General features: G+C 42.3%; 1 protein-coding gene across 3 annotated transcripts in view; it reads right to left on the reverse strand.

Annotated features, from left to right (window-relative positions):
• The window catches only part of LRBA (LPS responsive beige-like anchor protein), a 3,444,508-nt gene that overhangs the window by 3,265,389 nt on the left and 162,180 nt on the right, over positions 1-16,939 (reverse strand). For all 3 annotated transcript variants that reach the window (XM_069631262.1, XM_069631261.1, XM_069631263.1), the window contains exons 4-5: positions 9,782-9,882; positions 7,445-7,540 (exon numbers count right to left, since the gene is read on the reverse strand). In XM_069631262.1, coding sequence (XP_069487363.1) covers positions 7,445-7,540; positions 9,782-9,882 — 197 coding nt within the window. The remainder of the gene's footprint in view (positions 1-7,444; positions 7,541-9,781; positions 9,883-16,939) is intronic.

Here is a 16,939-nt window from a genome sequence, read left to right on the forward strand (position 1 = left end):
GGGGACACACAGAGGGAGCGTGGCAGTGTGTTCTGCCATATACAAATAGAATAAAGTGAAAAGGCAGCACTGCTCTGTTGAAGCCCCAAAAAAACCATTAAAAAGGAAACTTTTTCACCTTTACAAATGCTGCTCTGACGCTATTCCCATCTGTTCTTCCTTAAACCACTGTGATTAATAAGGCCCTGCCATGCCCAGTATATCTTATTGTGCTTCAGCAAAACCAGGCATGATTTCTGAATGACGGGCCCTGTCAAACCAACTCTGAGAAAAATCAACAATGAACTCCACTTTTACCTGCATTGGAAAACACATTTATTTTCTTCACAAAGCTCAGAAGTTCAAAGAAACTCCAGCTATCTGAGCCATGTCAATTTCAATGCATCTGTGCTTCAAACAAAACGCCTGCATACAAGAATAGAACTATAGCTGCAAGACAGTGTAGGACTCCAGAGGGAGATGCAAGGCCGAATTTAAAAAGAAATTCCAGCTTTTCACCACACATGTAAAATGGGCTTTGCAGACTAAAAGAAAAAACAAAGTAAACTGTTGAATGAAAGCCAGCCATTACCTAGCAATGTGGAGGGGTTTGTTGCTGGGGAAAACACACACACAGTTTATTCAACTGGCTTGTTTAATTCAGGACCAAATATAAAGAAAGTCAAACTGTTAAACCATATTGGCTGGATTTTGCAAGTTCCAAAACAAAAAGAAAAATAGGTTTCTGCTTTGGGGGGATGCTACCAACAGGAGGGCCTCTTTCAGCAGATACTAACACCCCAGTGATAATTATTAGGTTGGACAAAATCTAGTCTAGGCTGATCCCACTAACAATGGAATTTCCAGGACAAGGATATGTGAAAAGAAAGTTGCACGTCTTTGTGATTTCTACAGGAGGCTTCAGAGGAGATCTCCATGATGACCCTGCCCTTCAGGGGGATAGCTTGGAAGTTATGACCAAATATGGGGAACAAAGGACTGCCATTTGTTTCCAATGACTATTTTATAAATAAACTTTAAATACTTTTACCTCTGCTGCAAGACTTTGTAAAAATCTTGCAGTTTAAAGGTGATTTTGTGTTTTATAATTTGAGACATTGTAGAAGTCACTGACACCTTGGGAATAGAAATGGTAAAGTATTGGGGATTATAAGAAAAGTATCAATGATGCCAATGCAAATTTGTATACTTGCATCCCTTATGATAATCCACGCATGTGTATAAAGTTATGGAATTTTAGGACTGATCATTCATACTCAAAACTACCCAAAAGTATTAGACGGGCAAAACAATGTCTCATGGATTGCAGAGTTGGAGTGTTATGCTCTATGTAAAATATGTAACCTGTGTATAGATTTTTCTAAGAGATTTCCACTGTGTAAATGTACCGTTGGTGGGAAAATCGGATGTTATCTAAAATAACTCTGGGAGGGCTTTTGAACATTGTAAACCCACATCATAAATCTGCCCTCCTGCTTTGAAATCCAACCAGTTGAGTGAGGCGGATACTAGCACCTCTGACCAATCCCGTCAGTTAGATGTGTGCTTAGCTAAGCCTGCCCAGCCATATACTTTGATGAGGTCACTATGCATTATAAATAAGAGTCCCCGACAAGACTTTACACACACTCTTCCTGAAGTTTCTGCGCTGTGTTCCCAATCTGCTGTGATCCCAATCTGCTGCGTTCCCGATCTGCTCCGTCCAGATTCCAGACCCCACCACAAGGCCAAAGCATTGCTGACCCTACTCCAGAGCCCACTGCAAAACCCAAGCATAGCCGATTCCTACTCCAGCAAGATTATTGATCCAGAAACATCCACTAAAATCTCAAATAACCAAAGGGGAAAGCTGTGGTACCTTTTGCATCCTGAAATCAGACTGGCTTGCTGCCCACTAACTGCATGCCTGCTGCAATCCTGCCATCCAGCTGACCTTTAGTATCCAGTGACCAGAATTGCCATTCCGCTGTCCTTGCCATCCGCTGACCAGAACGGCCCAGCTGTTTTCCTTTGCCAGGCGCACAGCCATGTGGTGACCAGAACCTGTTGACGGTCCAAGAATCCCAAAACTAAAAGTGGACTGTAAGTATAATCCCTACCCCACAGAAATCTATAGTCCATCTTGTCTTGCATTTGTCCTTATCCCACTCTCTAAGCCATCCTATCCTTATCCTGGTCTTGTTTAAACTGTCAGAATTATCCCTGAAACCTTGCCTTTGATTTCTAGTGCTAGTGCCATCTCTCTCTATTCATTTTTGTCTGATGTAAACTGTAAACCCTTAGTTATATTTTGAGTAATCCGACTACTTTCCATATCTTTTATTGTTGGGGTTGAACACTTGGGTGGTAAGGTTGACCTCGTGAATCAACATTGGTGCTTACTGTGTTCCTCTTCAACAATATAGTCTAGATAATTCATTTCAAGTAACATTTGCCTTGCTTTCAAAACTGAAGCTTTTCTTTTGGCCGCTTTATTTTTCGAAAACTGAACCCCATTTCAACCTGAAAATCTCATTCAAATCTTCTCCTATTCCCATTCTTTCACTTCTGTAATATCCCTGCGATGTACCTCTGTCCCTTAGACTAAAAACCGCATCACGATTTGCAATATTTCACCCGTTTTTTTAAAGAAACCGTTTGAGTAAATTTACAAGGAAATTCAAAGGAAATGCAACTTTTACACGTGTCATTTTGCTGCAATCCATTTTAAACTTCCCATTCATTTTCAATTGTATGCTCTTGGTAATGCATTGCTTGTGATTGCTAGTGTCTATGCATTGTTGCTTTAATGAGAAATTGTATTTACCGTAGAATTTTAACTGCACATTATTTATTTGTCCATTTCCAAGTGTCATTTCATAACATTGCAAGGGGTTTAAAATCAGTTTTCCACTGTTATTTGGCGAGGGAATGTCAGATTTGGATTCCGTTTCTTGCCTCTTATTTCTGATTACCAGATGTGTTTTTCTATCCATTCAGAATTCAATTATTTCTGGGTTGAGGGAACACTGCAGGGGGAAATCCTAACTTGGGTGCTATCTTTCCTAAATCAAAAAGTGCTCCTATTTCCTGGTGTTTTGTATAGGTTACACTAGAAGGTTAAAACAAGTGCATTGCTTACATTCTCATTGTAATTATCACCCCATTGGTGATTGCTGCCCCATATTAAAAATTATATGATTTATTTTGAATTTTAAAATAAATATTGCATTTTACCAACCAGCCTGGTTCATGGTCCATTGTGACACGGGGTATTTGAAAAGGGGGTGTGATACGAGTTGTGTACCATCTCAAATTGAATCTGCATAAAATAAGGAGAAATGCATCTCAGTTGTGCGCTACATACTAGGCCGAGACCAAAGTGTGTGTCGCCTGATTGAAATCAGTAACATTATAAGGCAACCAAGCTACGAGTCTTGGTGGAACATTTTAACCAGGGGTCAGGGAAAAAATGGGTGGCAATGGACAACAAGGTATTTGCCCCGGTCACGCTGGGCGAGTGGTTGTGGGTTCTCAGAACCCGTATCCCGAGCAGAGTCCTGCGCCATCCGGTTCTGGAGGTTCTGTGGTCCATATGGAAAGAGGGAGGGGATAACAGGAGGCTCACGGCATGGCCATCACCGTTGAGCTGCATCTGGGCGCCCCCACTCAGGGATGGGATCGAGGATCCACTGGCATTCGAATCCTGGTATGAGGCGGGGCTCAGTAAGGCGGGAAAACTGTGGGTAGGAGATGCATTCATATTGTATTCATATCGCTGAAGGACCTGGAAGAGGCCCTGGGTCTGAGTAAACTGTTGCCCTTCCCTTCCCTTTCCAACAGCTGAATTGGGTCCTGTCCAAAGAAAGGGAGGGGGAAATCTCAGGAGGGGAATGACAGATTTGGAAAGATACCTGATCACACAGACAGGGTCCAGAGGGCTGATCACTGGGTTATACAAACTGCTTCTCTTGGCAACCCGAGGGATTCCCCCTACCCCTAACCCCTTCGAGAGTCAGATGGGAAGGGGACCTGGCCAGAGAAATTGAGGACACATTATGGGCTAAAATGTGCAGGCGGGCTGATCACTCCAGCACATCACTTCAATACAGACATCAGGCCCTGAAGTAGTTGGGACTACCCCCCACCCCCAGTGAGGATCGCCCGGATGAGGGACGGATACGACCCGTATTGTGTGAAGTGTTGTTGTGAAAAGGGGACTATATCCACATGTGGTGGGGTTGTGTCAGGGTGCAGGTCTTCTGAAGGGAGGTCCTCTCCTGGAAAAAGGGGGTGGATGGAATTCAGAGGGACCTCTCCCCTTGGCTACTTCTCTTTGGAGTGGGTACGGATGAGGAGCCCAAAGTGGAACAAGGTCATATGTTTCAAATTATGTTTGTTCCAACTGTGGAAGAACCCGCGAATGCCGGTGGAGAAGGAGTGGGTTGCTGAGATCGGGGCCATTTATGATATGGAATACTTAACCCACATCTTGGCCGAATCCAGGGCTAACATTGAGGGTATGTGGCTCCCCTTCTTTGAGAATTATTGGCGGGTGGATCGGCGGGGTTGAGGAAGGGTCTAAGACGGGGATAGAAGAGCAAGGACTACCTATCAAGGAGTGGCATTGAACGATTCGGGACTCAAGGTGGGGATTGGGGGAGAGGTTCAATCGCCCTCCGTTCGGGTGTACCTAGAAGGAGAACCCTGACTTTAGAGAAAGAGATCAAGTGTCCGACTTCTGGGGTAGTTAAGGTTAATGAATCCATAGCACGGGGGCAGTAGGGGGGACTTCAAGGAGGGGGTGTGTTGGGAAATGTTTTACTGCGGTCTTGTGTTGTAACCAAAATGCCAATAAAACTTGATAAAAAAATTTAAATGGAAAAAACCTTTAAAACAAGTAGATTACATTCCAAAATAAGAATGGTCATCAGAACATGAACATACAAATCATATGGTAAAGAGTTTAATGTATGCATGTTTTCTCGATCTTGCGCCACAAAATGATTGCTAAAAAAGAAGCATGCACTGCTGGATTTCAACAGACCTGTTCCAAATGTAACTGAGTTTCAACTGTGTCTAGTCTTGTGCATTTTCGTGTTAAGGAGGCTGAAAAACAGTTTTCTATATAATTTCCTAACAGATTAAATAACGTCACAATAATTGTCATACCCTGCACTTGATTTAATCTTCCTCATAGTAGTGGCAGTCTGTTTATGAAAATAGTCTAGTTCCCTTCCCGCCAGTAAATTTGTATTTGCTACCCCTTAACACTTCTTTGGAAAATAAAGGTAACGAACTAGGGGTATGCAGTGATAAAATCGTGGCAAAAATGTTGCCTGTGTAAATAAATCGCGGCAAAAATGCTGTGGTTTGACCCGGTAAAGGTGTATGTACCCCATTATACCATTTAAGAGAAGCAGGGATGTCCCCCGCTTCCCTTAAATGGTATAATGCGTCTGGTGGTTGCTGGGGTGTCCCTCGCATCCATCACATGGATTGCGGTGGCAAAACCACAGCCTTTTTGCCGCAATATTTTGCATCCACGGCCATTTTTGCCGCGATTTTAACACATGGAACTGAACTGGGAAACCAGGATATCCGGTACAAAAATTCATAGGCGTCTATGACAAACTAACCAAGGAATGTCAGCGGAGCACAACCAATGCCCAATTACAACCTAAACAGCATTGTCTGAAGAGCAGTTTCGAATGTAGGGAATTGGTATTTATGGTGCCGTCAAAGCAATACTCCCCCGCCAGTGCTACGGTATAGGATGTAAAATACCTGTTATTTTGGCTAAAGAAAAGTAATAATAATAATAGTAATTTGTTTTTATGTAGCGTTTTAATCTAAAGCGTTTTACACATACGACATTTACATACATTACTATTATAGGTACAGCAGCGACAAACGTTAATAGTTTCACAACTGCTTTAATGCTCAATGGCGCTTGTTGAAGCAAAGATGTCATTTGTTTTATGAATGTTGCCTTTTTGAATATTACAAACCCTGTGACAAATCTACTCATGTTACGATGGTGTTCCATTTAAAGAGCTCCATGACCTCAGTTCAGCAATCTTTTTTGGGGGGTCAGATGCAATACAATTATCCCCAAAACATTATAGTAATCCATTTAAAATGATTTTGTCCATAACACAGAACATCAGCTCAGAAGTTCGGCCTTTGGTTCTAATACTCCTGTGGCCCGATGCACTAAAGTGGAATTCCCCCAATGACACTCACTAACAAAAGTCCAGTGAAGAGAGCGGCAACAAGGAGGAAGCCAAAAACCATGGGAGAAGAGGGCCTGTATTGAGTCCTTGCTGTGCTATCTGGATAGTTAACAGGAAAAGGGAGTAAATCTATAAAATAGCTAAAAGCTACAAAAAAAGCTTTAGGCTATAGACAGTATGAAGTATGAAAATAGCCATTTGTGAACCAGCAAAAAAAAAAAGGTGCATTAGGCCTATATTGTCTCCATGACATCCAGCTATAGAAACAACTGCATTGTAACCAAGTCTGGGCAGACAGGATGTCTACACACAAGGAGCTGAAACGGGATTGGGAGGTTACCTTTAAATTACACAGCGCCTTAAATTTTGCATAACTGGCATTCTTCTTTTTATAAATTATTGGTTGGCTTATAAAAAGGGATATAGGCCCGTTTTATGTGTAATCTAGGGCACAGGGGAGCCATTTCTTTCATGCATAGTGTTCCTATGCGGGTTTGTACCCAAGGCACTACAGCTTTTTATCAACCACTAAGCTGTCTAAACCAATATGTTCAGTCTATAGTTTGACTTAAGTGTATTCTTTCCAGCAAAGTTACTCATTATAAGATACAAGTTTAACCCCCTTGCTGCCAAGGATGTGGTTGTCCACGTCCTTGGCAAAGCCTCTGCTGAAAAGGACCTGGACAGTCACTCGCACTGAAACCGCTATTAATGCAGGGCGATGTTGCAACTGTTTCGTGCAGAACATTAAAGTGGTTAAGGATCATCAGTTCTTTGTGCAAACCTCTCCAGAAGGATTGTAATTCCTTGGTGTATTTTCCAATGGAAGGTTACTACTTGCTACACAGTTATAACAAATGCGTGACTGTTGAAAGAACCAACCACCAGCTATTTCTAGCTTAGAAAGATGTCCAGATATTCCTTATTTCTCCAAAACAGAAAACAGAGTTAATGGTTGCAGGCTCGGACTTCCCTTTCCATTCTTTTCTATAAATTTAAACAAAGCAAAGAGAACCATAATTCCAAGGATGTACCATACAACATTATGTTGCTCTGGGAGTGCTATGGACAATAAAAAGCCAAAGTATTAATAGAGAAGATGCCCATGATAAGGAACCTTTTTTGCCAATGTCTAAGTGATACAAACACGGCTGTAAATAAAATGAAGTCACAGAAACTTCCCTCTAGCTCCACACATGCCTCCGAAAAAATACCAAATGGATACTTACTGCAGCACTTTTTCCTGGAAAGTTGAAAAAGGCATCCGGCCCATATTTCTGCGGCATGTGTTTTAATACAGATAACAGCTTCACTGCATGCGGTGGCTATTGAAAATAAAGTAAAACATTATTTCAACATTTATTGACACCAATAAAACTATCAATTAGCAGGACTATGAATGGAAACTATCAGTCAGAATATGCCAATGTTTCACAGAACACACAAGAACAAAAACCAAGCACTGGAAAAGCCAATAGTTTGAACTCATACACCGACACTCAAAGGCAACGGGGAGGAGCAGAAAAGGAAAGTGAAACTGCTGAATTGTCCATTTTACATGCAATAGTAGGCAATGCCATGAATGTAATTTGACGAAGTCCACAAATAAATTAATCTGAGTTAGACTGCATACGGATTTAAAGATGATGACTTTTGACCGAATTTCTAACCTCCGCTAACAGGCATGAATTGGCTTGCGTTTGAACTCGTGCTACCAAGAGATGTATAAATCTTTGTTACACTGGCTCCATGCAGTAAGAGGTAGTGGATGGAAGCAAAAGTACACTTGCCTCCCATTAAGTGGGGCTTGCTCACAGGTAGGGACCATAACATGCTTATGGGCAGATGGATTTAGACCAAGGGTCAAAAATCTTTGTTTTTTTTGGACTGCATTTCCCATCAGCCCTATGAAGCATAGTCAACAGTAAGGGATCATAGGGGTCTTAGTACTTAACATTTGGTTGCACAATGGAGGCAAAAAAATAATGCTTTTTATGAGCTGGAGGTAGAAGTGTCAAAAGGGAACGATTAAAAGACCTGACACTGAGGTAATTAAACCTAAAACAAAGTTTAAAAAATCAAAAATCTTTTCATGTTTAACAAATGATGAAACGTAAAGCAGTCACTCAAAATTAGAGTGTTAAGGACATCTATTTGCTGTTATATAATCCATCAGGAGGAAATGTGGTGTGCTTGCCAGAGCATGAAGTAGCAAGTGGCTCTTTGGCCACCTCGCCCTGTTTCTACAGCAGCTTTTATGGAATGATGCGCTCTTCCAAGATGAAGCTCCCAGTGCTGGTCCAGTAGCAAGGATTCTGTTCAGCCAACCAATAAAGTTAAAATGGCAGCATAAGCCATGTCATACCAGCTCTGCCACTTTAGTTCTCTGGCTTCCACAGGCATACATTGACTTAATACAATCATTGCCCAAAATGCAACAACGCATGCATTGCTATTACATTTCCCATTTGGTAACCAGAATGGCTCTTAACGCAATAGCTACATTTAGCTTTTATCCCCAGACAGTGCATAATACACAGAATTCCAGACAGCCTCTGTGCTTTGAGACCACTACAGTGGTGATTTTAGTGCAGTATAAAAGCTCTCCACCATAACATATTACATTGCACAGTATTGGTTTAACTTTTTTCAGGTTTCCTTTGGCAACTGAGCCTAGGAGGCCTCATCACATTTTGGGATGTCCAGGTTCTTCACATAAGGATAGTGAGTTCAGGGGTCCACTTCTCTAATATAGAGGAATATGCACTAACTTGACCCTGCACAGATACTCCGGTCATTGTCTCTCTGTACTTAACAGGGTTTATATAATTGTCTTACTTACCAAGTGGCCTTTTGTGTTCCCTGCATTCAGCTACATATTGCCAAATCGTGGGTCTGGCCCTTCTGTCAGTTGGCTCAGCGCTCCCAGATTATCCCCTTAGTGAGTGGGACACGGGAGGGGGGGGGGATGTTTAAAACTATCAGGTAAAGAAGCCTCCGCCCTTCTTTAAGGACTTGATGAGCACATGTGGAGTGCTTCACTCAACCATGCACTAACTAATTATCCTACAATGCAATTATGTACTAGAAAACGCCTTCAAAGAAATTGCTCTGCATTAAAGGCGGGATTTGTTACCATTTATGATCAGCACTCCGTTTCATCCACTACCAGGGAAAGCACATGCATTGCTACTGCCACAATCAGACACCCCTCCCTCTCAAGCCCTTTGCACCTCATCCTTGCACCTCTTTGACCTCTGCTTTTCCCCTCTACAGACCACGGAATGGTTACCCCTAGAAAGGGGCACAATATGCTACTATGCGGACAAGCATTGGCACCATGAGATCACTGCAAGTGGCAATACAAAAGCTTATCAACAAAAAATGTGTGGCAAACACACACAGATTAACAAGGTCATTAATATGAACACGAAAACGCAAACCAGTGTATTATTCCAAAGAGGTTTGAAAGGACTCGCATATGCAAGCCATGCAATCTATTATATTTAACACGATCAAGAGTTACCCATTGAGCCTGGTATGTATATGCCAACAATGTAATTTACCCATTGTCCTTTTTCGCCTTGAAGCTTGCCAAAAAAAAGCTTGAGCTCTCGGACTGTCAAACTGTAACCTGCCAGGACTCCCAACATATCTACCAAGAGATCTGAAACGGAATTTTATAAAAGATGATTAGAAGAAAATAAAAAATACTTAAACATATATAGTGGCATTCATGTGAAGTGTCGGTTTTCAATCTTTATGTTCACTTAATGTTTTTGTTGTGGTCCACACTTAACTACTTTCATGATGCTTTCAAGACTGGTCTTGTTACCTGTAATTAAAACACGCCAAACCACATATTTCGCACAAAAAGAGATTAAGGAATTACCAGAACAAATGATCACACGGTTAGCATCTAGATTTTAAGAGTATAGAAAGGAAACATCTTGCCTTGTGAAAAAGCCACATTGCAACAGTGTATTATCAGGCTTTGCAAATGCTTCACAAGTAAAGTAGAGGAATGGTGTGCTCAAGGACAGTCAAAGTCATTAGTCATCCATTCCCAATGGTTTTGGGGCAGACAGTCAGCCTGTAGATGATACCTTTTTACATGCGACAGTCCAGGAACATTAAGAATGGCTGATGCTTTCTTGCCAAGTACAGCATTTGGGTTTTTTTTTTTACACAGTGAACACAATGTGAAGGGAATTCAAGGTCGATTCATGCAAAGGCAGCATGACCTTTGGCATTAGGGAGGCCCCGGGTAGATTCCCCACGTTAGTCATCTACTGCTAAAGCAGTGGGGAATTATTTAATAACTCTACTAGTCCAAGGACAATTTGTTTGAGAAATCTACTTCAGCTGTAAAAAAAGAAGAAATCTTGTCCCACATTGTGCCTCAAGTCAATGCAATACAGCACAAAACTCATGAACTACATCTTTTATTATCAAGCTTCTGAATCAGAAACTGAGTAGCTGCTTTGCGCCCTGGCCTCAAGCTTAGCGAATGAAGGTGGTCTTCTGATGGTACAAAAGAAATCTTCTCTTTCTCTAAAACACACTGTGCCAGCCACAGCCACGTTCTTGCTGTTGAGTAATAACAGCTATTATAGCACTTATAAGGCTGAATAATCCAAGTCTTATGCCTGTATTTATTATGTAGATCTAAGATAATGATAATTTTCAATTGAGTAGATAATTGTCATCAGGAGGCACAATTGCTTATGTCCTAGGGAACAAATGAAAATCAGTGAAAATTAAAGTTCTTGCATTGTATGGGTGCCGTCACCCTCAACGGTGCAGTGAACATTGGTTTCCACAAGCCCAATATGGAAGGTACCCAGATATGTAATGCAACTAGTGTAAATAAATTGATTAAGGGCAAACTACAGCCAAAAAGGCATCTGAGCACTAGTGACTAAGCAGAAAAGACCAGCAGGAACACCCACCTTTCTCAAAACAAAGTCTTACGAGTTCTACGAAAACACAAATGACCCGAGATCTAGCTCAGAAAAGCCGGAAGAGAGTTCCACAATGTCGGAGCAAGTACCGAAAAGGAGCGCCCTCCAGCTCGAGCTTTACAAAAATGAGGAATAACCAAAAATTGGCAGAGGGTGACCGTAGAGAGCGTCTAGGAAGGTTTTGTGTCAGTTTGGATTGAAAGAAGTTTTATCTGGCTTCTGACAGGAAGCCAGTGGAGTTTGGCCAGCACCAGCGAGGCAGAGGACCGGCACGGGGCATTGAACGCCAAATATGGTGCAGAATTTTGCAAGATTCAGAGCCGATGGAGCAGAAATTCGGCTTGACCCAAGTAAATGCCATTGGAGTAGTCAAACAAACCCATAATAGAGGCCATGACTACATTAGCACAGAACTGCAAAGGGGCAAATGGCAGCACTTTTCTAACGAGTCACAATTTAAAGAAACCGGAGCTGCAAACTGCAGCAATCTGCACTTCTCTAGGACCAGAATGAAGAAGCTCAACTCCCAAGCTCTTAACAGAAGGCTAGTAACAGGACACGGTCCCAGGCACTCAGGCCAGCAATCAGAATGACAAAAGGAATCAGCATTAGGGGGGCCAGCTATCATGATCACCGTTTTGTCGCCGTTAAGCCTCAACCAGTTTTGAGACATCCGGCAACAGATCTCAGCCAGGCAAGATTTTAGTTTGGAAGAAGGGTCAGATACCAGGGCATTCAATTTAAAAATGTTTTGCGTGTCATCCACGTATGTATGAAAGCAAAAAGCATATGCCAAATGATGCAATCAAATTCGTCACAGGACACAAATATAAGTTAAAAAGACGAGGGGATTCTCCAGCTACAAAGTGTCCTGGGCGATGTGCTTTGGGGCAACTCCCTAAAGCGTCCTGTCACTCCATTTGAGCAAATACTTAGCACCCCCAAACAACAAAGTGTCTTATTGCTCGAATGTACAAGACTCTGATCACTAGAGGTCACCTCAGGGGCCCATCAGCCGAAATCAAGTGGGAAGCAGAGCTGGGACCTACAGACCAGCCGGAGGTTCGGAAGGCTATACATAGGGCAGTGTGGGCATCATCCATTTCCGTACAATACAAAATGCACAACGCGCGCCTACTGGTGAGGTGGCACTATACTCCCCTACGGTTGTCTAAAAATGTTTCCAGGCACAACAGCCGCCCCCCCCCCCCCACTGTTGGAGAGGCTGCAGCGAAAGGTGTGACAATTGGCACCAGTGGTGGGAATGCCGTGAAGTGAAAACGTACTGGAAAGAGGTCCTAGGGTGGATTCAGGCCATAGACAGGACACCCAGAGTACACTCACCAGTGCTGGTCTTGTTTGGGGTGGAGTCGGATGAGGAGGACTCTTACGTGTCACTCTCGCATATGGCACATAACCTAATGTTTAACTGTCAAATGGAAGTCAGCCTCCGTCCCCACAAAAAGAATGGCTGAGCAAGGCGCATGCCATTTATGAAATGGAGAGCCTTACAGCCGCCGTTCTTGAATTTCATAAGAACATAGATAGGATATGGCTACCCTTTTTAGAATTCTATACAGCATACTGGGATTCTCTAAGACAGATTGACTAGACCCATTACTGTGAATAATAGGCAAAGCTAATGGAGGTGCCCCAAGTCGTCCACTGACCTTCATCTCTGCATAGAAAACCTGTAATGTAATCTAAGCAATGTAAAACATGTATAACAATTGGTGCTGTGCGAAGTTCTGCCTGTTCTTTCCAATTTGTCTTTTGAGTCACGATGCGTTGGGGTGTGGGCTCGGGGGTGGAGGGAGTATGGGTCTTATACGACAAGTTTCGATTTTTCTTCTCACAATCGCCTCACAGTTGTTATATCTGCATGCCACTGACCTGTACTGTGAAGTCAGCATGTATTAAGTCCGACTTGTTGAAAAAAAAATCAATAAAATTAATTTAATTAAAAAAAAAAAAAAGTGAATAAGGATGAACCCTGCAGTATGCCACACCGAATTGGCATGGGGTGTGCACAAAAACCCAAAAGGAACACAGTATGCAAGCAGTCCTCCTAGAAAGTAGTAAACCAGGCCAGGACTGGCTCTGCCAGTCCTGCTTGTTCCAGGCGTTGCAGAAGAAATTTGGCGGTCGATAGTATAAAATGCCACAGAGAGGTCCAGGAGAATCAGACCTCCCTGCATTCTTGGATCAAAGCAAAGTCGTCCAAGAACAATATGTTCACCGATTCAGATAAGTGGTCTAAAACCAGACCTAAAAGGGTGCAGTCGCCCATTTTCTTCCAGGAACCTAGAAAGTTGAGGGGTAATAATGACTTCCATCAGCTTCACGATAACTGGGAGAATGGAAATGGCATTATTTTTTTTAAAATATTTTTATTGGTTTGTTACAAACCTTTAAAAAAGAAGGTGTACAAAACATCATAAAATATTTTTTTCTTACAAAAAGAAGGAGAAAAAGATTCCTCAAGATGGAGCTTAAAGAAAAAAAATGGCATTATAGGTGTGTGAGGGATCAAAAACGGACATAATCCTCTATTGTAAGCGACTTTGAATTTAGTATCATCAGTATATATTTATATGGATGCAGGTCAACTAAATGCCCTCGAGAAAGCAGTTGTGCATTGGGAACTGGAAAGATACGTCCTGCAGTGTACTTGGTGGAGGAAAGAAACAAGAGCTGGGCTAAGGACGTCGTGAGTCAGTTTCAGGCCTAGTAGGCACAATATAAGAATGGATGTCGGTCTGCGTCCAGGAGCATTTTGGAGTGAGCACGAGAACAGCACTGTATGACGCAGATTTCTGACCAATTAGGATATCGTATGGAAATCAGTTAATAAAAAGCCTGGGCTGAACGTAATTGAAAACAAGGCCTTCAATGACTTTGCCATCAATAAAATTCCAGAACTCATTAAGAAACTCTTAAAATCCATACACTTAAGTAAACCAGGTCAGAGGTTTCCACTTGAAAAGGATACATTATCATTACTGTATGGTGGGAGCAGATGAGACAAGGGTGGCGGGTGGCAGGTATTAAGGCTGTAGAAAGGTGCAGAGGTATCCAAAAGAGCCGAAACAAAAATCAACCTTCATCTGGAGGCTCAAAGAGTGGGTCTAGTACCAGTAACTTCTCTGCACAGTGGAGAAAGCTTGAGATGTGCCTCCTGTAGTGACCAGTGATAGCGGATATAGAATTCAGGTGCTCTAGTACATGCATTCGTTTTAAAAACTGTGACCCACTGGTAAACAGGTTATTCCAGTGGCCACTTGAATTCCACACTCTCAAGTACACAAACATTACACAAACATTATACAAAGCACTACAGCACATGCCTACAGTTGCCACTTCGTTTAGCCCATTTCCAAACTGTGCAAGTAATATTGCCAAAAATGGTTTATGTTCATGATCTATGCAACAGGATTAAGAATTATGGTAAGTACGTGGATCATCATAAATTCAAATATATCCATCAAATTAATTGGCAACAAACAGTCTAGCTGGCGCTCAACTCAAAAATGAATATTGGAGTACCTTAGAAATACAGAAGAGTTTGTGTAGGCAACTGGTTTGCTGCTACCTGTAAACTTTGAAAGCAAATTCACAGTCAAGGGGAAAGAGAAACGGGTTGGACAGAGAAACTTGGTCATGCTTGAAGCGAGGTCTTCATTGAAAAGCAACTCAAGCAGATTGCTTCACTGAATGGAATGATAGCGCACAGCAAATGCATACACATCTATTAGTGCTTCAATATCCCTCCCCATTTGATAATCGGAAAGGTCTCTATTCCATAAAACCATGCATTCTTTTGGATTGCTATTAGGTCTTGGAATATGGCAAAGGCTACTTATTACGGACACGTGATTTGAGACAGACTACACAGAATGCCCCTGCAAAAAGTACATCAAGCCACACACCATTGTCAAATGGGCACTTTGTACATAATCTTGCTGGATGTACTATGCGCCCCTGGGTGTACTGTGCGGATGATAAAGTTAGAAAACATCCAGGAACAGAGGAGTATTCTGTGAACATGTGTGAAAATTCAATGAAGGGCAAGCAATTTATTTGAGCAATGGGAGGTAGAAATCTCAATTCTGCTCTTCAGAATAGTCGTTTACTGGAGTCTTGCCTCACTACAGCTCCGGTGCCACCTCTATGCGAGCGGCAGCACACTTGCCTCACAGTGAGCCAGGGGTCCTCTAACTCCAAACTCTGCTGCACCACCAGAACTCCTCAACTTCAGGTTACATTTTTGCAGCTTTGATTTTCAGTTTTACGATCACCACTGCTGCAGGCCGGCTCCCCCATCAGCATGGCTGATCGAATTCTCTTCTTGTAATGGAAGTGTTCCTCCTCTGTGGGATCATCAGCCTAGCAGGAGACATTTAGCAACTCCACTGCCTATTACTATATATACCATCTCTCCAGCCCCTCCAAAGTTGTTTATTGCTCCACAGCACATTCAAATAAATGGCGCTCACGTAAAACCTTCCCGGGGCTATATGTGTCAGTCAGTTCTTGGTAACGGAGACGAGTCTCTGAGATACAGCTTCAAGCGTACGTCCCAATGGCAATCTTGGCCACCGCTCCATAATATTTGTATTTAACTTGAGCCGCCACTTCCTGTAGTGGCAAGGGTGTGTTGAGAAGGCCCATTTATCTGTTTCTTCCAGAAATTTGCATCATTTTCTTCAAGTTTTCAGGTCATTTTAATAAAAAGTCTTTGAGCACCATATTGAATAATGTGTTGCTTGATTTCTGGAGAGGAGATTTTCCCCTTTTTAGGTTAAAGGACAGGAAAACAAATATATTCTTTATTTTGGAATTAATGTAGGTCTGTTAAGATGGGGAAACCTCTGCTCCGGAATGGTCCGTAGGATTAGATTTTGGTCATACCACAATACTGAAAAGGCTATAGTTTCTGAATGTCGGTAGGGGAGTTGTTGAGGGGAATAGAAGTTTTCCAATACGCCCTCCCACCTTAAGGCTAGCATGTCTTCCCACAGTGTGTGCCCCGGGATATACATGTCAAACAACATCTTGGGGGAAGAGTATTTGAGGATTTACCCATTCAAAGGTTGTTGAAGTGGTGTTTATGGTTTGGAACTTCAGATCTGACCAGAAATCAGGCAAAGCTCAGTTGTAGCCAGGTTGTGGGGAGTGGTGGAGACAGAGGGAGATAATGTAGATGAAGCTGTTGGCATTGATGAACGCTTTCAACTGATACTAATATGAACTGGTTTACAGATAGCCTCCAGATTTTTAGAGTCCATGAGAAAAGACATCATTCCATAGTGAGAACAGAATCAGACCGAGAGCACATTAGCATTGAAATAACAAGGTTTTAAGTATCTTTTTAAAAGTTGGAAGATCAGGAATAAGCCTAATTTCAGAGGGGAGCTGGTTCTGTAAGGCAGGGCCTATAAAATCAAAAGAGCGACGGCCACAGAGTACCAACTTGAAACGTGGAATCTATAGCTGTGCTTTATCAGATGATCACAGCAACCTGTCTGGTTTATAAAGTAATGCGATCTTTGAGATATTGAGAAGCAGTGCCATGTACACATTTATAGGTAACGGTAAGCACTGTGTTTTATTCTGGCTGCAAACAGCGACAGCCAGGCTAGTATGATGCCAAGGCTTGCACAGATTCCTTTATGTTGGACATCTTTCGCTGCCTTCCAGAGATTTCTGTTCACATTCACCTATCACACAGTCCATCCGAGACCAGACCTCTCTTGGCCC

This window comes from Ambystoma mexicanum, chromosome 6q (genome assembly GCF_040938575.1).
Source record: "Ambystoma mexicanum isolate Mex_15411 chromosome 6q, UKY_AmexF1_1, whole genome shotgun sequence".
In the NCBI taxonomy this organism is placed as follows: Eukaryota; Metazoa; Chordata; class Amphibia; order Caudata; family Ambystomatidae; genus Ambystoma; species Ambystoma mexicanum.